The 23,997-nt window shown below is 42.9% G+C and overlaps 1 protein-coding gene across 1 annotated transcript in view; it reads left to right on the top strand.

The window, feature by feature from the left end:
• MYO16 (myosin XVI) overlaps positions 1-23,997 on the top strand; it is a 312,032-nt gene that overhangs the window by 276,158 nt on the left and 11,877 nt on the right. Inside the window, exon 33 of the mRNA XM_063459903.1 lies at positions 2,661-2,807. Coding sequence (XP_063315973.1) covers positions 2,661-2,807 — 147 coding nt within the window. The remainder of the gene's footprint in view (positions 1-2,660; positions 2,808-23,997) is intronic.

The following is a 23,997-nucleotide window of genomic DNA, read 5'->3' as shown; positions in this document are numbered from 1 at the left end:
TTTGTTATATTTTTGTTATTATAAATTATAATAAAAGACATAACTGGAGGCTTCATATATCCCTCTTTACTGCTCCTCTAAATAGCAGCATAAACAAATAAACTAATCAACCAATCAGAATAAAAAACAAGAAAGGGATATAAGGTTGTCCTATCTCAATCACTTCTTTTTATTTGGTGCTTATCTCCAGGTCAGAGTGCTTGTCTTTAAATATACCTGTACTATGGTTGTGTTATCTTAGATTTAGTGTCTATTATTTGTTTGTTTTCTTCATTTTTTTTTCTGATTTCTTGGTTTTTCTGGTTATCCCTCAGGCTGCTTTCTCCTTCAATTCAGCTCTTCTGTTTCCCTCAATTTTCTCTATATCTGCCCTACGTCCCTTGCTATTTTATTTTTCTTTGCAGAGTTGGAGCCTCTTTTCCCTTCCTTTCCTTTTTTTTCCTTTCCTCTCCTGAATTATTTTGTGCATTGTCATGCTGACTCTGTTTTGTCAAAGAACGCTATTTGCTTCCCATTTCTAGGTGTGTGGTGACTATGTTGTCAGAGACCTTGGATTCACTACATGCAAGACTTGTGATGGCAATTTTGACAGAACCTGATTCCTCCACCCTCTAAATTCCACAAAGGTTGTGATTTTAGAATGCATATGGGCAAGGGCAAGCACAAAGCCAAGCAGTCCAAGACTAACAAACTTCAGAACTGCTGGTAAATGTCAGCTATTCCTTGGCTAAGGATGACGTTTCCTTCCCTAAGTTGATGGCAGTTATGGATGAGTGATGTGCCAATCAGTCTGACTATGATGAGGTGACAGTTGTGAGAAAGATGCATTTGCTATGTGTGCAAGTCTTTGATGGGTGAGCCCAACTCTGACTCCACATCTAGGTGTTTCTTGACTCTGAGAGCCTACCTTTGTTTGACCCTACACTATAGGCTACATTAGGTCTGCTGAGTGGACCCTGCCAGAACAATTTCCTGCATATGAGGCTTCATTAATCACTGGACAGGAAGATCTGGAGCTGCCCCTAATAAAAAAGGTGACCCAGGACAAGATGTTCGATGTGACTGGACCCCATTTTGTCTTTGGCTGATGAGGCCAATTCCTCTAGAAAGGAGACTTTGGCAACAAGGAATTGGTCTGGATCTGCAAGGTCTGCTGTTTGAATATATTTTATCAAAGAGCTGCACAAACGTGTCTCTCTTTTTACATTTGTGAACCAGGTCCAACCATCCACCAAGCAAAATAGGTGTTTTTACCAGGGCTAGAAAGTAGCAGGGGCACAGAACTGCCCAACATGTGCTCATTTCTTTTCAGGATGTCTCCTACCAGTCCAAGACAGGCTTCCTAGCACAATATAGTGTGGACAGAATTCAGGGGTCGTGGATGACATACATTTCTGACAGGTAAAATCTTCCCTTAGTATTGACAGAGTGTATTGCCATTTTTTTTCATGAGTGAGCAAGTATGACAGCCTGTTCAAGAGCATATGATTTTTGTTTGTCACACTCCTGTTAAAATAGTCATAAAAATAGTTTAAAGGTCCTTTTATGGAAGGTTGTCAACACTTATTAATGGTTGAAGAAGAGAGGACACCTCACTTAGTCAATCCAACCAGATACATTGTGAGTCATCTGGAGAACCTAGGCATTATTATCCACTTGGGAGAAGTTGGTTCCAGCTCAGTCAATCCAGTACCTCCGTTTCAGTAATAATTCTGTTCATTGTGTTCTTAAGTTTCCCCTGTCAAAGATCCAAGCCATCAAGAAGGAGAATTTGCAGGATTTTTTGGTGCTGCTCTATTCTTCTGTGCATTTTGGCAAGAACTGTGGGACTAATGTTGTCCTCCATCCAAGTGAACTTCATTACTGGGCAATGCAACAGTTGAAGGCACAGTACGCTTGTTAGTTTCTGTCCTTGACTAAAGAAGAGAAGTCAGAGCTTTGTTGGTGCTCTTGCATATGGAGGTGTGGAATGGTTGCACCTGAATTTCGTAATGGAATCTTATGCGTGTTAGATCTGTTTGTGTTTTGATAAAAGACCTTTACCAGTTCTGTCTTCAAAGGAACATCTCCTCCTTGGTGGAGAATCTTCCTAGTGAGATCAATGTCACAGCCACTTTGTTTTCATCAACCTGGTGTGGCTGGTGCCTGTAAAGCATTTCTGATCCCCTTACTTGCCCTATTGTTGCCATTCTGATATTTTTCGTAAATCTTACCGCATGATCAGTATGTTTCATTCAATAATTTCTGCTGACCATGTGACAATTCAGGGGATACTGGAAGGCAGAAATCTTTTGATGTGTTGGGGAAATTTGTCTCTCGTGTCCTACTTTGCCAAAATGTTCACAGTTGTGAGACACTGCGGTGGTCTCAGACAATGCACATCTGTCCTTGTGTTAGCGTTATGCTAAATCCACTCTTCTGATTTGTTTGATCTCTTTCCTTTGCATTTCTGATGTTAGAACATCTTTGTCTTCTATTAGAGGTTTGTTATTTTTTTATATCTATTCTGATTAGCTGCTTAGTTTATTTGTTTATGCTGCTATTTGGAGTAGCACGAAACAGAGATATAAATATATATATATATAACATTATGAAAGTTCAGATGATCCATTCACCAAAATTATGATAATCTACATTTATCACTTTATTTTTTTTTCAAGGCATTGAAGTAAACATGAACCTTAGTAGCCTACAAGATCCTGCCATGTCAGATTCCCAAGACAGCAATGCAAATAACCAAGAAACATCTTCATCAAATTCATTGTCCAGTTGTGCAGCTTTTGAGAATGGAAATTCATTATCTAATGGTAAGTTCTACCTTGGGAACTGAAAATTGGATTTTGTAAATGGATTGCAACATTAATGAGCAGAAAATCTAGTAAAGGTTTGCCAATATTAACAGAAAAATTTGATAAATACCAACATTTGATAAAAATTCACTTTTTAATTCAATTTAGCTTAGTTAATATACTACATATAGGCAATTTGGAAATAGAAAAATAACTTAATATGTTCAAGTTAGAAACTATTTAAAAAGTATTATAACGGACTAAATCTTAACCCCATTTGTTAGCAATCCTGTGTTTTAACGCAATTTGTTTCAGTTTCCAGTTTCTGTTTCTCTTTGCTCAGAATAATTGTTAATTATACAGGGGGGGGAGGGGGTGGCTGGAGGGGAGAAGGGGACATATTGCACCAACTGTATTAAATGCGTGTGGGTTTTATACATAATTTTTACAAAGCAACTGGTACATTAGACCCATGAGCTGTTTAAAACTAGCATTGAACTTATAATTTAAGAACTTGGTAGGGAAGTGGTTAAGGATTCTAGGTACTTTTTATAACTGACTGCAAATCCTAAAATATGTGCATCATTAATATGCCTTTTATACTATATACAAAACTAATACAAACTGTTCAAACTAAAATAGAAAGTGACATCTGAGCATCCATTTTGTTTTAAATATGTTTATTGGTATCGTGTCTTGAGTTCACATATCAGACAGATTTTCATTAAAGCGAACAGTCGCCTACGCAGAGGCTTAAGTATCGGTTCATAAAAGTAAATGCGGTTTATCGCCTGCGCAGAGGCGATTTGATGAGAACATTTGAACATACATATATTTTGCAGGAATGCATTTGCATGTATTACAGACCCAACTGTACACAATGAACCAATATAACATGTTATGCTAGCTGCAGGGCCAGTGCTAGGATTTTTGACTACACAGGTGAAGATGCATTTTGACGCCCCACCCCACGCCTCCCCCCAAAAAATAAACAATGCATCTTCACCTCTGTGTCTCGTAGCCCCCTTTTGAATTTCTTACCCCCATTAGTGTTGCATATCCAACCTCTTCAATGTCTTACCCCTTTGACCCCTTTGTGCCCTTTAGTGTGTCTCTTACAACCCCTCTTATGTATTTCTTACTTCCCCGCCAGCCCCTTTCTGTCTCCTTCTTCCCCCCAGCCCCTATCTATCTCTCTTTTTCTCCCACATAGACATGGATACAGGCAAAAATACATACATGCACAAATACACAAACATACAGACACACAACCATACAAGCACACAGACATAATTATTCAGGCACACAGTCACAAAGATATACAGACACACAGTCATACAATCTACACATACAGGTACATTGTCGTGCAAACAGACATACATTCATACAGACACAGGCACACACAGAAATACAGACACAGACATAAAGAAACAGAGAGGCATTTAGAGACATACATACACAATGATACAGACAGACATACACACACACACTGACAGACAGACATATACACACACACACTGAGACATATACACACACACACTGACAGACAGATATACACACAGACACACACTGACTGACAGACATATACACACACACACTGACAGACAGACATATACACACACACACACACAGACAGACAGACACACACTGACAGACAGACACACACTGACAGACAGACACACACACACTGACAGACATACATACAAACACAGACAGACAGACATACAAACACAGACAGACATACACACACACTGACAGACAGACATACACTGACAGACAGACATACACTGACAGACAGACACACACACACGGACAGACACACACACACGGACAGACACACATACACGGACAGACACACATACACACACTGACAGACAGACATACACACACTGACAGACAGACATACACACACTGACAGACAGACATACACACACACTGACAGACAGACATACACACACACTGACAGACAGACATACACACAAATTGACAGACAGACATAAACACACTGACAGAGAGACAGACATACACACTGACAGACAGACATACACACACACTGACAGGCAGACATACACACACTGACAGATAGACATACACACACTGACAGACAGACAGACATACACACACTGACAGACATACACACACACACACACACACACACAGACAGACACACACACACACACACACACACACACACACACACAGACAGACACACACACACACACACACAGACATACACACACTGACAGACAGGTTCAGGAGGGTGGCTTAGCCGGGAACCAAAGTGCTGCCTGAGGTAGTTGGGAGTTGGAGGAGCTGGTCCTGCCCAGCCCCCCTCCTCTCTGCCTCCTCTCTGCTCTCTTCTTGGGAGGACTTCCTCCCATGCTGACGTGAGGGGGCCGGCGGTAGCTCCGCCCCTGCTGGGTGCCAGCCGCGCTGTGTGCTACAGAGGGAGTAGGGATATGACGTGTTCATATCCCCGCCCCCTCCACACAGTCCGCGGCACTGCCAGTTTGCGCTCGGCCACGCTACAAGAAGTGACCGGCAGGAGAGGGGAGCTGTGCGCTTCCCTCCTGCCGGTCACTCTGACTTTTGCGCACCCGAGCCGGTGCACCCTAAGGCGGCCGCCTGAGCCGCCTTATAGATGCGCCGGCCCTGGCTAGCTGCACGTGAGTGTTAATCTGCATGGTTAAGTATCTAATAACTGCGCTTTGTGGGCTTGAACACAGATATATCTTGATGAAAGGTTTGAAGAAAACTAATAAGGCAAAGAAAACAAAGATAAAACTGTATGCATCGTATATAAGCTCATATATCCGCTTAAAGGGACACTATAGTCACCTGAACAACTTTAGCTTAATGAAGCAGTTTTGGTGTATAGAACATGCACCTGCAGCCTCACTGCTCAATCCTCGGCCAATTAGGAGTTAATTCCCTTTGTTTATGAACCCTAGTCACACCTCCCTGCATGTGACTTGCACAGCCTTCCATAAACACTTCCTGTAAAGAGAGCCCTATTTAGGCTTTCTTTATTGCAAGTTCTGTTTAATTACATGATTTTGCTATTACATGACGAAAAGTCATGATTTTATTAAAGACACGGAGGCGAGTATTGCATATCCCTTTCTTTACTGTTCACAAATAGCAGCAAAGGAAACAAACAGAATGAAAAAAGAATGAACATGTGATAACATAGGCCCCTCCCCGCTCAGGTCCCAGTATAACAGGCAGCACTTCCCTTCCATTTCCCTCTTTCTGCAGATGCGACCAAAGAACAATGTCCATAACGAGAGTAGTGTGAGAATAAAGTCCCAAGGTAAGAGCATAAAACCGAAGAAGGTAGAACATCAAAAACTGGGAAGCTTGACCATAGAATCCATAGGACCGATGGAGAACAGCGGGGAGAGACCAATAAACCGGACCATTGCTAGCTGTCTTGCCGGATTAAGCTGTGAAGATATAAAGGAACAGGAGCCAATAGGTTAAAGTCAATACTTGCAACTAGTTTCAAGGTTACACCAGTGAGGACAAAAGACCCCCGTATGTACAGTCCCACAAAACAATTGATATATCCAGTATTATTGAAACAATAATGTCTAAGGATGGCCCCACTTACCGTATTGAACCATACTATGCGGTGTGTCGTGGTATGAGTAATTCTGGGGGGGAAAAATATTATTACCAGTGTGTAAGAACAACAAAAAAGGGTGGGACAATACTCGCCTCCGTGTCTTTAATAAAATCATGACTTTTCGTCATGTAATAGCAAAATCATGTAATTTCATAACAAGACACGGAGGCTCATATTGCAAGTTTAAAGCTGATTCATTACCGCAGCGAATGCATGTGGGGCCGGCCGAAAGTAGAATTCTCGGAAGGTAGACTCCCTAGACCAGTCAGCTGTCCTCATAATGTCTTCTAGGCGTGCGCCTGCCGACATCATAGAAGAGGCTGATGCCCCCCGTACTGAATGGGCGCCAAATACCGTAGTATCAATGCCTGCTTGGGCCAGCAGCCATTTCACCCAGCGTGACAAGGTAGTGCTAGAAACTGGATGAAAAGGAGGACGGAAAGATAAAAACAACTGAGGAGAGACGGTAGAGCGGTGTGGTTCGGTGCGAGCTTCATATTCGCAAAGGCAAGTCACTGGGCATAGTGAAGGAGAGGCAGGGAAACTAGGGTATGATACCGCTTTCATGGAAGTCTTGGTCCGCCTGCTGATGTTAAAAGTTACCCCGTCCGGGGTATATGACTTGGCATCGAAGTCCAGTGCACTGACATCCGAGACTCTCTTGCATGAGATGAGGCAGAGCAGGCAAACTAATTTGGCGGACAGCTGTTTGAGGGAGAGTCCTGCGTTAGCGGGCCAGGATGAGAGGAAAGCCAATACAACTGAGACATCCCAGGTCATGGAGTAGCGGGGCCTGGGTGGTCTTGAAAATCTAGAACCCTTGATGAGTCGGCACACTAGGGGGTGTTGTCCCGCGGGGCGGCCCTCGAAACCTTGGTGAATCGCTGAGATAGCGGAACGGTAAAGGTTAATAGTCCTGTAAGCCTTTCGGCTTCGAAGAGGGACGTCAGGAACTGCAGGATTATTGTTACAGAGGCCGAAACGGGATCCTCGTTCCGAGCCATGCACCAGCCAGCCCAAGCTCGCCAAGCTGACCCATATGCCCGTCTAGTGCCGGGAGCCCATGCTGCTGCCAATAAGTGTCTAGTTGTGTCCGAAACTCCTTGGATTTCCCAGGGTCCCCGGAGATCCGCCATGCCAGAAGTGGGAGAGAGCCCTCTAGCCGGAGGGGATGATAGCGTCCCGTCGGGTCTTGCAGCAGGTTGTGGTGTCCCGGCAGGAGTCGAGGGTAGTCCAACGTCATCTCGAGCATTTGGGGAAACCATGACTGCGTTTCCCAGAATGGGGTGACCATGACCTGTTCCGCCCGGTGTTTGCGGGCCTGCAGGAGTGAGCGAGGGATCATGGAAAATGGGGGGAAGGCATAAAGGAGGCCTCCCTTCCAATCTTGTAGGAAGGCATCCACTGCCTCCGCCATTGTGTCCGGCCTCCAGCTGAAGAAGCGTGGGAGTTGGGCATTGAGCCGGGAGGCGAAAAGGTCTATGGTAAATGGTCCCCAGAGATATGATATATTGGAGAACACCTTCCTGGCCAATCTCTAGTCGCTGGTGTCTGAGAGATAACGTGAACCCCAATCCGCCTGGACGTTGTGCAGACCAGGTAGGTACTCCGCGTAAACCATCAGGTTCCGTTCCAGGCAGAATTCCTAAAAGTCTTTCGCCAATCTGGCCAGGACCGCCGACTGTGTACCACCCAGGTGGTTGACATATCTCACCGCCGAAACATTGTCCATGCGGAGCCGATTACATGATAGGGCACGGTCCTTGGCGAAGCTGCGGATGGCGAAGGAGCCTGCCAGAAGTTCCAGGGCATTGATGTGCAGTCGGGATTCGGACTCCGACCAACGGCCCCCAGTTGAGACTCCCTTGAAGTGGGCTCCCCAGCCGTGTAGACTCGCATCCGAGTCGATCGTGAATTCTGGCATTGAGCCGAAGATGGCTTTGCCATTCCATGCGGACAGGTTGAGAATCCACCATCGCAACTCGCCTTTCGTCTCTTTGTCCAATGATACCAGATCCGCGTAGGATGCCCCGGCTCTTAGGTGAGCGATCTTTAGGCACTGTAGCGCTCGGTAATGGAGTGGGCCTGGGAACACGGCCTGGATTGAGGAGGCCAGCAGGCCTATGAGGCGTGCCAGTTGGCGTAAGGTGAGCTGGGGCCGGATAAGGGCCCTGCGTAACTCTTTGCGGATGGATCGAATTTTGGACATCGGGAGGCTCAGCGTTGCTGCCCCCGAATCCACTTGGAATCCTAGGAATTCCAAGCAGGTGGCGGGGGTCAGGCATGACTTCTCCCAGTTGATTATGAAACCTAAGCATGACAGGAGGTTTATGGCTAGCTGTAGATGTGTGAGGAGGGTGGAACGCTCCTGAGCCATGAGGAGAATATCGTCTAGGTAGACGATTAGTCGAACTCCTCGACTGCGTAGCCAGGCCATAACAGGTCGTAGAAGCTTCGTGAAACACCACAGGGCTGAGGATAGGCCAAAGGGTAGGCAGGTGAACCGCCATGTTTCGTGCCGCCAGTAAAAGCGTAGGAGGTCCCGAGATGCCTCCGCTATTGGCACTGTCAGGTACGCGTCTTTTAGGTCTAGTTTCGCTAGCCAGTCTCCGTGGAGGAGGAGATCTCTTAGCAGGTGAATACCCTCCATTTTGAAATGGCGGTACCTGACTATGGCATTGAGGGGGCGCAAATTTATGACTGGCCTCAATTGGCCGCCTTTCTTTTCCACTAGGAAGATATTGCTTATTACACCTGCAGGGTTGGGGGGTGCTTGTTCTATAGCCCCTTTGAACCGGAGGGTTGAAAGTTCCTCGTCGATCCGTCCGCGATCCTGGAGGGAAAAACGGATCGGTCGAGGAGGGGGAATGTGTATGGGGTGGCTGGTGAGTTCTATATTGAAACCCCGAATAGTGTTCAGTACCCAGGGATCTGAAGTGATTTGTGACCAGGCTGGGAAAAAATGTTGGAGTCTGCCCCCTACGTAACCCGGAGAAGAAATGTGTGGTATGAGGTAACTCACGTATGGTCGTCTTGAGCTTGGGTTACCCCGAAGGCCTCTGGATCGCCATGGACGTCCGCGGGATGGAAAAAACATGTATTGGTATTGGTTATGGTGTTGAAAGGAGCCTCTTCCCGTGCCACGGGATTGGGGGTAGCTGCGGCCGGACAGACGGCTCCTGAGTCTGCCGGCCCTGGTAGAGACCCGCCCTTGGAACACTCGCCTCATGGAGGCTTGGGCCTTGTCTAAAGCCGTGAATGCTCCCACAAAGCGCCCTAAATCTTTAATGAAGGAGTCTCCGAAGAGGAGTCCTTGGGCGTCTTTGCCCGCTTCCGTAAGGGCGAGGTTGGCCAGTTTGGGCTCAATTTTGAATAGTATGGCCTTACGCCTTTCTATAGATAGGGAGGTATTTACACTCCCAGCAATACAAATTGCTCTCTGGACCCAACCTCTAAGGTCTTCAGGGTCGACCATGCGGTTTTCCGCTCTGGCGTCTTCCGCCAAGTCAAACAATTTGGCCAAGGGTCCGAATATGTCCAGGTGCTTGTCCTGGCAGGACTTCAAAGCGGACTCCAGTCCTTTACAGGGATTCCAGACCATTTTAGTGAGGAACTGGGTCATTTTGGGGTCAACCTCTGGGGTGTCACAAACCTTGTTGGGCACCACAGGTCTAGGACATTCCACCCTCAATTTGTTGCGGGCCGCCTTGCTTAAGGGTTTTCTGATCCAATTTTCCAGGTATGTGGCAACGTGGTCGGCCGGGAGCCACTCCGCCGACCTCGGATGGTGTAGGTCATCCGGGTCGAAGAGTGGGACCCCCGAAGGATCCACGAGGGAGGGCCCCGCAGCCGCGGGGTTCCTGGTCCCTGTCTCGCCTCCGGGCATCTCTGCCTGAGCAGAGGAAAGGAGGTCAAGAGCGCCATCGGTGGCATCCGCATCAGAGTCGGTATCCGACTTGTTCATAGCCTCCTCATTTGACCCGATTTCTGAGTCGGTGTCGCTCTCAATCTGTGCTCTGGCACATTTCCATAGCCGCGCCCGTTCTGCCTGGCGCGGAAAGGCTCTTTTGCGTGGATGGGACACGCTTTCTGGGGCGACCGAAGGTGCGCCCGGCAATGGTGTTTCTGGAGGCAGAGGAATGTTTGGACTTACGGGTAGCCTTTTTGAACCCCTCTTTAGACACCTCTCCCTGGGGTGTCAATAGGCCCGAGAGTTGCTCGTCTGAAGGACGTGGCAAGAGGGCCTGTGAAATGGTGTGGGAGAGGGTGGAGGACATAGACCCCATAGCTGCCATAATGGCGTCTGTTACTGAGCGCTGTAGCGCTAGAAACTGTGCCCCACCGGGGTGGGTATTTCCATCAGCCATAGAAGGCGAGATATCTGAGGTGACAGGAGCCTCAGTTCTAATGAGTGGGGTATCCGACTCCCCAGAGTGAGTGGACCCAGCGGATAGTCTGGGTTTAGGCATGTTGAGAAACTAGCAGGAGTAATAGGAAATAAAGAACGTATGGGTTAGTCACCCAAACAGCTAAGCAAGAAATAAGGAAAAACGCTCTCACCAGGGCCCAGACCAGTGACACACTAAGATGTAGGGACAGGATGTCAGAAAATGGCCGCCGGAAATCTCGCGGGATTCGCGGCACCCGCGAGATACGTGGTAAAACTACCAAACATGAGGGAGAGAACGCAAAATGCGCAGAAAGGCGCCCGGGCAGAAGAAACAGACAGGAGACAAGACTACATAGGCAGGGGAGGTCTGGGCCCTGAGACTAGGGTACAATGAGACAAATTACTAAACTTTGATACTAAAGAAATAAATGAATAAATTAATAAATGAATAAATAAGTAACCGAATAAATAAGTGGATAAGTAAATACAAATAAATACAAGTAAATGAGAGAAAAAATCAATGAACAAAATCAGTATACTAAGAGAATATGAGGAGAAAAATATGGCATGTACTTATCTTTGTGTCAGAGCAGCAAAGAAAGAGGGAAATGGAAGGGAAGTGCTGCCTGTTATACTGGGACCTGAGCGGGGAGGGGCCTATGTTATCACATGTTCATTCTTTTTTCATTCTGTTTGTTTCCTTTGCTGCTATTTGTGAACAGTAAAGAAAGGGATATGCAATATGAGCCTCCGTGTCTTGTTATAAAATTAAGATTTTCTTATCCCCTGCTATGTTAACAGCTTGCTAGACCCTGCAAGAGCCCACTGTATGTGATTAAAGTTCAATTTAGAGATTGAGATACAATTATTTAAGGTAAATTACATCTGTTTGAAAGTGAAACCAGTCTTTTTTCATGCAGGCTCTGTCAATCATAGCCAGGGGAGGTGTGGCTAGGGCTGTATAAACAGAAACAAAGTGATTTAACTCCTAAATGACAGTGAATTGAGCAGTGAAATTGCAGGGGAATGATCTATACACTAAAACTGCTTTATTTAGCTAAAGTAATTTAGGTGACTATAGTGTTCCTTTAAACATATAGTGAGATAATCCTATATGGTGGGAGTATTACATTAGTCAGGACTCTAGATGTAATGATAAATCCTGTCTATTAATATTATAGCAGCGGTTAGTTAATCACAGAATAGGCGTGCCTGGAAATAAATGTATAATCGTCAAGGCTGGTAACCTATATATATGTCTCAATGAGCAAGGTCATTTCTGGGCCTAGATTTAAGCATGTTAATATTCGTCGACCAATGCAACAGCCTGGCTATTTAAGTAAGCAGTAGTAAAAACTTTTTATGCGTGCTAGTCTAGAGTTGAAAAATTATGATGAACAGCAGATATTTGTATTGTGACCTGAGTAGGCAGCGTGTATAACTTTTAGCCTTTATGGGCGCCTTGGCCCACGCCCTCTAGCGCCACAGGGCTCACAGAAGTGGGGGCGTATTCTCTGGACCACCCCCGAATCCAGAGGTAAGAGCCGGCTCCATGCCGACCGGTCCGCCGCCTTTGGGGTTCAGTTGCGGGATCCTCCATTCCAGGGGCTTGGATTTCTCAGCCTGGGCCTCCGCCACATGCACGCAGGTTGCCCCTCGCTGTATTGACGTGGAGCGTCCGTCGGCCATTTTAGCTCAATGTGGGCATACCTTGTGTGTCTGGCATGTCCCCATCTCCAGTATCTGAAGCTTGGACTCTTGGACCGGGATCACCCCCCCGGCCGGGTGGGGGGGGACGAGACCGGGCCGTTTCTCCTACTTCTCCTCCTCCTGTTGCCTGCTTGTGTAGTGTGTCTCAGGCTTCTGGGGCTTGCCGTGCACCGATGACATTGCCTGTCGGGTCGGTATCACGGCTCTGTGCTCCCTGGTGTCTCACCTCTTGATTGCTCGTTTTTTTTTTTGTGAGTGTGGTGGTAGGTTTTGTGCCCGTTTGCGGGCGTTTTGTGTCGCTTGGTGCCGGAGCCGGCAAGGATGGCTGCCGCTCGGCTCGGCAGCCCGGCCCCGCCCCTGAGTGGCAAAAATGAATATTATCTTCCTAAATTAAACTACTTTAAGGTAGTATTCATTTTGTCATTAATTATAAACTCAAGATAAATAAATTAATGCATTTACCTGTGTAACGGAACCGCTGGCACCCCGACCGGGTACCCTCCGCTGACGGATGCTCCTAGTGCTTTCCGAGGTCTCCAAGCACTCTGCCTGACACCATAACCACTGCAGACCCCACGAACCGCCGCAGCTTGGTTGGGGTCTCGCCTACTCCACCCACTCTGGACCCAAGAACAGGGTCCAGCTTCCAGTAGATGGACCTCTCTACGAATTCCAGAGAGCAGGAACAAGCTCTTAGCAGAGCTCAGCGATTATACCCTGGGGAGTATAGTGATTATAGCAATCCCCAGAGTGTAGTTCTCCAATCCCCCAAACATGAGCCGAAACTTCATGAAGGTACAAGATGATCTGAGGTGCTAGCACACCCAGTCTGGATTTTATTACAGTTGTTGCAAAGACAGGACCGCCCACAGGGAGGGATAAAACAACCAATCATATCACAGTTACATCCCACAGATTCCCTCCCCTTATCCTGAGAGGAAACTCAATTATACATACAGTTAAACATACTTTTTACCCAACTTTCATAACTCTAAAACCATACATCCAATCTCCATAAAAAATACATATTCACAATCAATCCATTCAGGGGAACAACATATTAAAAAACACGAATCAGACCAGTGGTTTAAAGGTTAAGGGAAAGTCCTTTGTTACCAAATGAAGCATGGCTTTTCTTCTCAAAACAAGTTCCACAGAGTCTCTATCCTGGAGATAATTGGGAAGTAATCCAATTATCTCCAAGGACAGAGGCAAAACTCCATTAGCCACATGGCAGACCAAGGACAATAAAAGACGTAAAAATACATACTGTTACATTTATCACATAGAACCTACACATTTACAATTTACCTAACACATAATAGCATACATAATATTGAAGACAGCCTGAATGCAATCTGCTACACAGTCTTAAAGGGACATTGTTCCTAAAAGTCATAATATGTCCACGGATGGTTTTTAAAGGGCCAGCAGCAGCACCATACAAATCCAATATGCCCAAATGTTGCACCTGAAAGGCCAAATCTCCCAGGGACCAAAGTCAACAGGTAAGAGGCTGGCAATCAGGCTCCTCCAACAGCCAGGGGTAAAGGGCAGCTTGTCACCAATAAACCCAGTGACAAAAGGCATTTCGTCACAACCTGCATTACACCCACACAACACAGCAACAGAGTTTTGGGGTGACCTGGAAAGTAATGGTTGAATGTATTTTCCTTTCTGTATTCATAGATAGTGCATTATTTAATGGAAACAATAATGAAACATTTTGTTGGACAGGAAAATTTTACCTTTTTTAAATTAAATAATGAAGTTACAGGAAAAAAAAATAGTGTTGTAAACAAATAACTTTTCTGAATATGTAACATTGATATATTTGTACATAACACCCTGACGCACAGAGACATTTAGTAACATACAGATTTTTAAATGCATCTTTAGTTAGAAAGATAATAAGTTAATTAGAGATAAATCGAGAGAAGGTATGTATATGTTACATCATGGTACCAGAATTCAATAGGAAAATTATTAAATTGTCAAAACAAGTAAAAAAAATAAAAGTAAGACAGAGCCTTTAGGAACCCCAATTGTCAATGAAGGAGATGTTAAAAGAGTAATAGAATACATAACAAGATAATTAGAATTGATTGAGGTTACATAGGGAAAGAAAGAGAAGCAGTTTGACCACATCCGGGCAGGGTCTTACTCCTGTAGTGTATCTTCTCCCCTATTGTTACCCCATTGTGTGTCTTACACCTCCCTTGTGTATCTCTTACAACCCCCTTTGTGTGTCTTACTCCCCCCAGCCCCAGCTCTTTCAGTTAGTCTGGCTGGGTACAGGAAACAGATCCTCCTGTATCGCGGTCCGCTCCACTCGGCCACGGTACACTGATTGACTGGCAGGAAGGAGCGCTGTGCACCCACCATCTGCCATTCACTCTAATCTAGTGCCCCCCCCCCCAGGCCGGTGCTCCCTAAGGCAGCTGCTTGTGCTGCCTTATGGATGCGCCGGCCCTAAATATAACTTTATGTAGTGATTCTGGTGTCTAAAACCTGTCCCTGCAAGTAAACACTGCCTTTTCAGAGAAACAACAGTATTTACATTGCTGCCTAGAAACACCTCTAGTGGCAGTCACTCAGATGACCAATAGAGGTGCTTCCTGTCACAGTGTCACAGTGTGCAGCACCTACGTTCAGTGTCTCGTTGCTCTGCACCGAGAAGCTAAGCGCTTCCCATAGAGATACATTGATTCAATGCATCTCTACGAGGAGATGCTAATTGGATCGACGTTGCATTTTCTATGATTCAAGATTGATGATCTCAGCCATGTAGGCAGTGCCAGTCTCAGCGAGACCAATACAGCGTGGTGTAAAAGTGTGTAAAATCACCTCTTAACGGAGATCGGAGGGGGTCTGGTCACCTAAATAGCCACTTCAGAACTATAGTGTCAGAAATACAGGTTTTTATTCCTGACATTATAGTGTTCCTCTAAAACTGACTGAGATCTGCTGACATATGCAGCAATCAAACTTGCCATTTAACAATAGAAGAAGGCACTGGATATGTTAAGCCTTCTAGAGATGGGAAAATTATCTCCATCAGCCACTAACCCTAGTGTAACTCAAGGAACTGTGCAGGTAGTGTGTTAAATGATGAAACAAAGAGCCTGCATACCTCCTCCAGGCAGGCTGAGAGATAACATAAATCATAAGTAAGTTAGTTCCTCTCTCCTCATCTTACATGTAGATATATGGGGACACTTAAAAGAGTGTGTAATCGCAGCAAAGTAAATGTAATTAAATGTATTATTCTCTTAACTTTGCTGATTTTTGAATGAGCTTCTGTTACAGGTGGGACACTATGTGTGCTGATACCTGTCCATTCCCAGTGATCACATAGCAGGAGGATTTTTGCAGTGTTAAGTAACTTTTAGGTCTGGCTAGCAGTGCAGCACTTGAAATTTTGAGACCTGGTCCTTGATATCAAAAGCAGCAGATAGCTCCATTAATTAATTAATTGTGAGTAGTGACCTTTGGATTTGGCAGTGATTGAGTCTGCTGGCTGATGAACATCTCCCTCTGTAATACTTAGGAATAAAAGTTGGTTGCAGATTTAACAATAAAGAAATTCTGTCACTTTAAGAATATTTAAAGTAAGTGTTTTATTGCTTAGATCTTGATATAACAGAATAACATTTAGTAGCAATTCAATCTTTAGTATGCAGATCCTTATTTGAATATTTAAACAATGTCCAATAGAATTATATGTAGAGTATAAACAAAAAGTATATGTGCAGGAGTTGTGCAAGATATATTCAGGTTGCAATTTAAATACAGGAAAATATTGAAGCACTGTGAATGGACTTTTGTATTGACTGGATTCATTCTTTGAGAGGATAAAACTGAAGGACTTAAACAAAACAGCAATTCTCAGTATAACAGAAGAACTTAGCTTGTTTGTGGAGGCTGGTGATTAGAGAGTCTTTTCCGTGTTTAAAACGTCTGTAGTTCAGCAATATCAGTTTGGAGTAAAGAGATGAGAGTAGTCAAAGTCCGTTCCGTGTCCAGGGAGTAAAGTGTTCAGCAATGTCGGTTTGGAAGTCCAGAGGTTCGGTACACAGCTTGGTAACACAGGAAGCTTAGATGGTACTTGGTAAGAAAATTAAACAAATTGACTGAGCACTTGAGATTACCTGCAGCTTCCTTTTAACACATCAGAAGCATAGGCAGGGCCTGATCAGTATACCAGGAAGTGCTGCACATTGTATCTGTCGATCAGTAATCATGACACCCGCGAGCCTGTCAGTCCCCTGAGTAGGATGTAGAATTTCTGTCTAAATTAGAATATGCCATAAACTATTGTTGCCTTACATTAGCAATAAGTAAACATGGAAGTATAATGTGATTTATTAACTGACCTTAAACTATCATAATTACATAATATTATAATGCAGAAAATTAACATGATTTAACAATAAACCTTGTGGCACTTTAAAAAGAGTAAAAGCAGCAAAATGGACATAAACATAATAATAAATCTATACATTTAAAGTTTAAAGACAAACGAGATGATCTATTATCTGGTACCATGCGCTAATTTAATGCACAAGCAACCATTATCATGTCAATGTTCCTGATCTCTAGAATGAGAGAGACATTTAAGACTTTCCAGTAGTCTCCTTGGATATTACTATGTACAAATCTATGTAAATCAATGCAGCCTAAGCCCCCAAGTGTACTGCAATAATCACTACGATGTGAAGTGAACTAAGTAATCTGTGTGGCTTCATACATTGCATGCACAAAGATTTGGAAGGAATAGTCATGTTTCAAAAAATAAAATAGACCAGTTAGACATGCACCAGATTCAAGCTCTGTATTTCACAAATAAATACAGTGATCAATTACATCATATTTTTATTTTAAGAGATGATTTGGGGACACTGAGATGGCTACTGATATGGTTACTTAGAAACCGCTCTCTCACTCTCTAACTAAAGCACTTGGGCAAACAGAGCATTGAACAAAGCTGTATGTTTCTACTGATAGTTTTCTTGAATGTGATTCATACATGGAAATGCTGGGATGGAGTTAATTACTTTCGCCCTGAAGCAGATAATATGTACTTGCATTAGTATATGTGCATACATATATGTGCAATTTTGTTCAATCAAGATATAATGCAACTTGCATTTGTTTCAACCGCTTAAGGATGGAAGGAATTCTGCATCTTCTGAACCAAAACAAAACCCAGAATTGGTGCTGTGTGTATGTTCCATTGTCAATTAAGATTTTCTGTCATGGCAGTATATGTTTTTTTTAACCCCTCTCCCAACTCCTCTACACTTTGTTGTCCCCCAGTCATACCCAAATGCATCTAGGTCCCCCATTTCACTTTTTTACTGCCTCATTTCTCCTCCAGATCTATGTCTTAAGCACCGCCATCTTTGTGTTCCTGGATGACATTTACTGCATCGCCTTCATTTTTCCACACTAGCTCCTGTACATGCCCACTTTTAGACTTGGGCATTAACTCCTTTAGGACGGGTACCAATTGTTCAAGTTGTGATGTAAACAAAACCTGGAATTTGCGCTATATGTCTGTTCAACCATAACTCACTTCTTTCATATTAAGTGTACCAACACTTAATATATATAATTTAGTTCAGGAGAAACAGGGCTTTCATATCAAATATTTATATATGAAATATGATTAAATGTGAATAAAATCTAAAAATGTACAAGAAATTAAGAAAATATGTTATTTAAGTTCTGCATGACATTTTAACTATGAATATTATAATACTGTTAGATTTTCCTGCAATAAAATAAACATATTTGTATTCAGCAGTGTCTCATGAGTACTACAGTACACCCCATGTACAGGTTTTATGAGTTTTTGGAAACTTACAGGGGTCAAATATAGGACTTTCCCCTTTTCCATTGAAATTTGCCAGATTGGTTTGCTGGGCCTATGTTGCTTTTAAGATCGTATGGTAGCTCAGGAATGAAAATTAACCCCATCTTGGTATACTATTTGTAAAAGTAGACAACCCAGGGTATTCAAAATGGGGTATGTCCAGTATTTTTTAGTAGCCACTTAGTCACAAACCCTGGCCAATGTTAGCATTTATATATATTTTTTGTGCATTTTTAAAAAATAAACTGCTCTTAAACATTTATATTTGTGTAGAGTAATGTCTTACGAGTACAACAGTGCCACTCATGTACAGGTTTTATGGTGTTTTGGAGAGTTACAGGGTCAAATATAAGATTTGTAATATTTATTTAATTTTATCTATTTATATGTATATATTTATAATTTCTTTTTATATATTTATATATATATATATATATATATATATATATGTATATATATATATGTATATATATACATATATACCAACTCCTCGTGTCCCGCACTCACTGCTCCCGGTCTTGTAATGCCTTGGTGCTAATCCTGGCCATAATATAGAATAGCTTGTAGGAAAGCACTCACAGCACTTGATATGGTTCAAAAATAGTGCTTCTTTATTGCAGCAAAAATTTCAAGTAAAAAGTGTCAACGTTTCAGTCTTGATAAAAGTCCATATGGGACTGAAACGTTTTTACTTGAAATTTTTGCCCCGCGGCATGCCTATGGAGTGAGACCGGCAGAGGAGATCTCCCCTGTCGGCTCATGCAGAGCCGGCGCTATCTGAGCGCCGGTTCTGCTCTAAGCCTCCCCTCAACGGCCCACAGGCAGTGAGGGAGGCAGGAGAGGACCCGGGGAGCCCTTGCCAGCAGCTCTGCCGGGTTCCTCTCACGAGATCTGAGCGTTGCTAGAGTTCACTCACCACTGGACCACCAGGGAAGGCAGCAGCAACAAGGAATCCCCCTTTCCTATGTAAGGTAAGAAGGGAGGGGGGATATTAAGTAATCTGCCCCCACCTCCACTGGACCACCAGGGAAGGCAGCAGCAGCAAGGTCCCCCCTCCCTATATGAGGTAAGAAGGGAGGGGGGATCTTTATTAACTAATTTGCCCCCACCTCCACCCCCACAAATCACCCAAACATACAGCACATACACACATACACCCTTACACACGCAGCACCCCCACACACAGCACCCACACACATACAGCGCACACATACACACACACAGCACCCACACATATACAGCGCACACATACACACACACAGCACCCACACACAGTACACTAACAGCACCCTCACACACACAGCACACAAACAGCACCCTCACACACAGCACACTAACAGTACCCTCACAAACACACAACACCCACACACAGCACACTAACAGTACCCTCACAAACACACAACACCCACACACAGCACACAAACAGCACCCTCACACAGCACACGACACCCACATACAGCACACTAACAGGACCCTAACAAACACACACACAGTACACTACCAGTGCCCTTACACACAGCACACAAACACCCTCACCCACATAGCACACTACCAGAACCCCCACACACAAATCACACTACCAGCACCCTCACACCACCCTCACACAACACACAGCAGTGTATGTATGTGTGTGTGTGTGAGATATATATATATATATATATATATATATATATATATATATATACATACATATACACGCGGCGTGCGCTTGTGCTTTAGGGTGCACTCCCTAATGCAATAGGCTGCGCCTATGACAGACACACACAAACACATTACAGCCAGTCTCTCTCACACATACAGACACAAACACAGGTACCTGTTTCCATTATGGGCTGGCAATGCAGTCCCTGGTGTATAGGTGTTTGGGGAGCAAGGACTCCTACCTGCTTCCCCCACAGTGTCCACAAGTTCCCAGGCAGCGGGTTCCGACTGTGTGTCGCTACGCCCCTGCTGCTCGTGTAGCTACGCCCCTCTGCAAAATTACCTCCGCCCCTGCCTGATGAGCTAGTCCTAGCTAATAAGAATGAAATGCTCCCCTCAGGTGCAGCATGGCCACGCTATATAGTGCGACCGCAACCTGCATTATAGGAGAGTTCTGTGCACTCCCTCACACCTCTCACCCAGGAAGTGTGTTAGCTGTGTCGGCCACATGGCGCCCCCTGCTCCCATGGCACCCTGTGAAATCGCACAGCTCGCACACCCCTAAAGCTGGCCCTGACGCTATGTGTCCACTTTACTCTCTCTCCATATGTATGTTTTAGATGTAAGAACAAAGAAGAGAGAAGAGTCCTGTATTTGAGGAGTTTTAAGGCCTACCATTAATGAGTGTTTGTGAGTGCAATATATAATTTTATCCTGAAGTTGACACCTTACTGTATTACACTATTTTAGTGTTTTTTATTGTAGATATTGATCTGTGTTTTATGTTTTCTGAAGACTTAGAGGATCTACATCATAAAGAGCAAAAGGGTAATTGTTATTTTAAAACCGCTCCTGTTGTGTGTTCCTCACTGGTGTTACTGTTTGCTTGGCAAGAAGTGTGATTCACATAAATGCAATGCAATGTTCACCTGATAACATAGGCTGGTCCATAGCCTCCCCCCTTTTTGTTACAAAACATAAGTAATTGTAATGACTACTGGTAAGTGCATGGTATGCTCTTGTTCCTTTTCCCCTTTTTTAATGACTGGAGATGCAGCTGGTTTTAAACAGGTCATGTCATCTCATGGGGTTAAATTGTTAGAACCCAACAAGATGTTTGGGCTAGCATACCACCTACTTAAAATTTCACCAGTCTCCACTGTAAATGGCAATACAGGCACATGTGCAATATTACAGTTATACTGATTCCAGCCATACCTGAGAAGCGTCTAAATTTGCACAATTACAGATCTATGCATATGTAGTAGTTACCTCAATGAATGATATACATTGCAGTCGTTCTCTGATCTAAGTGGTCTGCAGAGGAAGAATATAAACCAGGCAGTACAATGGGTAGATTCCCTGATGTATAGAACTACAACTCCCTTGATGCTTTGCATATCTTTGGAATGCTTTTTTTATAATGACAAAGCATCATGGAAGCTGTAGTTTAAAAAAAATCTGGGGATCTACATTTTGGGCATAGAGTATTGCAATCTGATATTCAATCTACAAATATGATCTAAACTGTGCATAGAGTATCCTCTCGAACGTACGTATTCCACTCCGACACTATTCTTGGCTTTTTAAGGTTTTAAACTTACTTTATAGTAAGGGTTTTTACTTCCCTCTGTCTATTGCAGAAGACCGAGACCGAGTGTACTCCTAGTAAAGAAATACTAGAGGTACTAGAGGAGAGAAGAAATTAAGATTTTTTTTTTAAATTTATTTATTTAAACATAACTTTGCATTGCAATGTAATATAAACACATCTATCTCCTGTATAATGTAGGTTGGGAGGGTAAGTATACATCTGTAAATAAAATAAAATAGTGTTTTGTTTTTTTCTTAGACCTGCAGTTGCATTACCAATCAGTTCATGGGAAAAATCCCTTCTTTGAGTTCTTCTACCACAAATATTTTAAATCATTTCCATGTTATAGCAGCAGGACTATTTGTTACAACACACTTTGATGTGATACCACATTACAAAGCTTCAGGAACTGCGTGAGCTGCTTTATTCCAACATATGAATTAGTAATGTGTCATGAAAGTAGATCTAGACTTTATTTAGACAAGTGTTTCTCATAGGCAAGTGCTTTTCCTGTCAATGTGCTGAAATCGATGATTTGGCTAACATCTAACACTCTGAAGCTGAACATTCCTTCCTTAACATGAGAGCTGTAACCTTTGGGCCAGATGGCAGTGTTGTAAACAGTATGCGATAGTATTTGAAAAAGAAGCATCTTGCCATAAAACGTACTCTCCCTTACATCTAATAAGAACATACCAGCAGATAACAATCAGTATAGCTGGTTAAGAAATATTGCCAAATCTGCTCTATCTGAATACCAAATGAAATATTTAATACAGGATGATCAAATTATCTTGTATTATTATTATTATTAATAGTATTATTGCCTTTTATATAGCGCCAACAGATTCCGTAGCGCTTTACAATAATATGACAGGGGGGATTTAACTAAAAATAGGACAATTACAAGAAAACTTACAGGAACGATAGGTTGAAGAGGACCCTGCTCAAACGAGCTTACAGTCTGTATCATTGTTTTAATGTCAAAAGATGATAGAAGTTAGATCAATCCACTGTTATTTTCTAAGGCAATATCTCTTAACCTATAACCATAGACAGGATCAGATGAAGTACACTACCAACCAGATTATATTTGCATTTAATTTATGTTTGCGTCCTTTAATTAGCAAAAATATCTTCATCCTCTGATACGTATTTGTTACACTTTTTACAATTGTAATACGTTGTATGGTTTATTCACTAAACAAAGAACTGTAGTAATTTGAAAACTGATATACAAAATGTAGGAAAATATTGTTGAATTAGAGAAATTCTCCAACTTGGCTATAATGACAGCATAACTTTTTAGCTTTGTTTTGCTTAACCACATTTAGTTGTTTAGTGAGAAAATCCTTATAAACACCTTGCACATGAGCACCATTAAATAAAGTTTTAATTGGCACGTTTGGCCACATAATAATCAGTGTTTTGCCATACTACTGATAATAATAACAAAGTATTTAACCAGGAAAGGTACATTCAGATTACTCTGGTTTCCTGGGGATCACATAAAGTAAAGTGTTTAAAGTTTTTGTCGTATAAATATTCAAGGAGCAACGTCATTGCTTGTCTTAATATAAAGGATGTAGTGATATGAAATAAAAAGGACGCTTGTAGGTTAAATTAGAATTTTGAGAGCAGACTAATGGCATAAAAATTACTTATGTTAAAGATGATATTACGTCTGCTTTAGATTAACTGAAAGTTACACTGTGTGTACAGTTGTTGTATCACATTGTTTACACAAGTGCATTCAAAGGAAACTTTTTGGAATTTAATCAAAAATGTAATTTATCTTTCCGAACTGCATGGCGCTTGCTTAGTTATTTATCACTGTTGACGTACTTCAATGAACTTTTGAGCACATGGAAATTTTCTTATTTGATAAGGCATCTTATCTACTTGCCTTTCATAGAAAGACACAGATGAATCACTGATGCCATGGCCTTAGATCAAGGTTTTTCATTGATATGGGCCTTTGCATTGTAATCAGTGTAAATGTTATTTTGAACTTGCAGACTATGTCAGTGGCTCTAACAGATTATCAATGTAGAGTAAGAATTAGTTTAACTCCTTCGATACCATGAGTTAAACTTTGCATGTCCAAACAAGGGAATAATCATTAATTCCCTTGTTTCACAAATTCCCTTGTTTCACAAATCATTAATGATTTTAATGATTGTTGGGATGTAACTTAAAACACATTTAAAGATGATTTGTCTGTTTAATGCAAGTTTATAATTTTTAAATATACAAGTAAATATACAAGCGGCACTGATCCTAAAATTATTTTTTATAACAAGAGGTAAATCATTGGCTTTTAAAAAATAATTAAAAAAAATAATATTAATAATTGCTAGCACTCAT

The sequence above is a fragment of the Pelobates fuscus genome, chromosome 1 (assembly GCF_036172605.1).
Source record: "Pelobates fuscus isolate aPelFus1 chromosome 1, aPelFus1.pri, whole genome shotgun sequence".
Lineage (NCBI taxonomy): Eukaryota > Metazoa > Chordata > Amphibia > Anura > Pelobatidae > Pelobates > Pelobates fuscus.
Note: the sequence above shows the minus strand (reverse complement) of the source record. Positions and strands in the feature narration are given on the sequence as shown.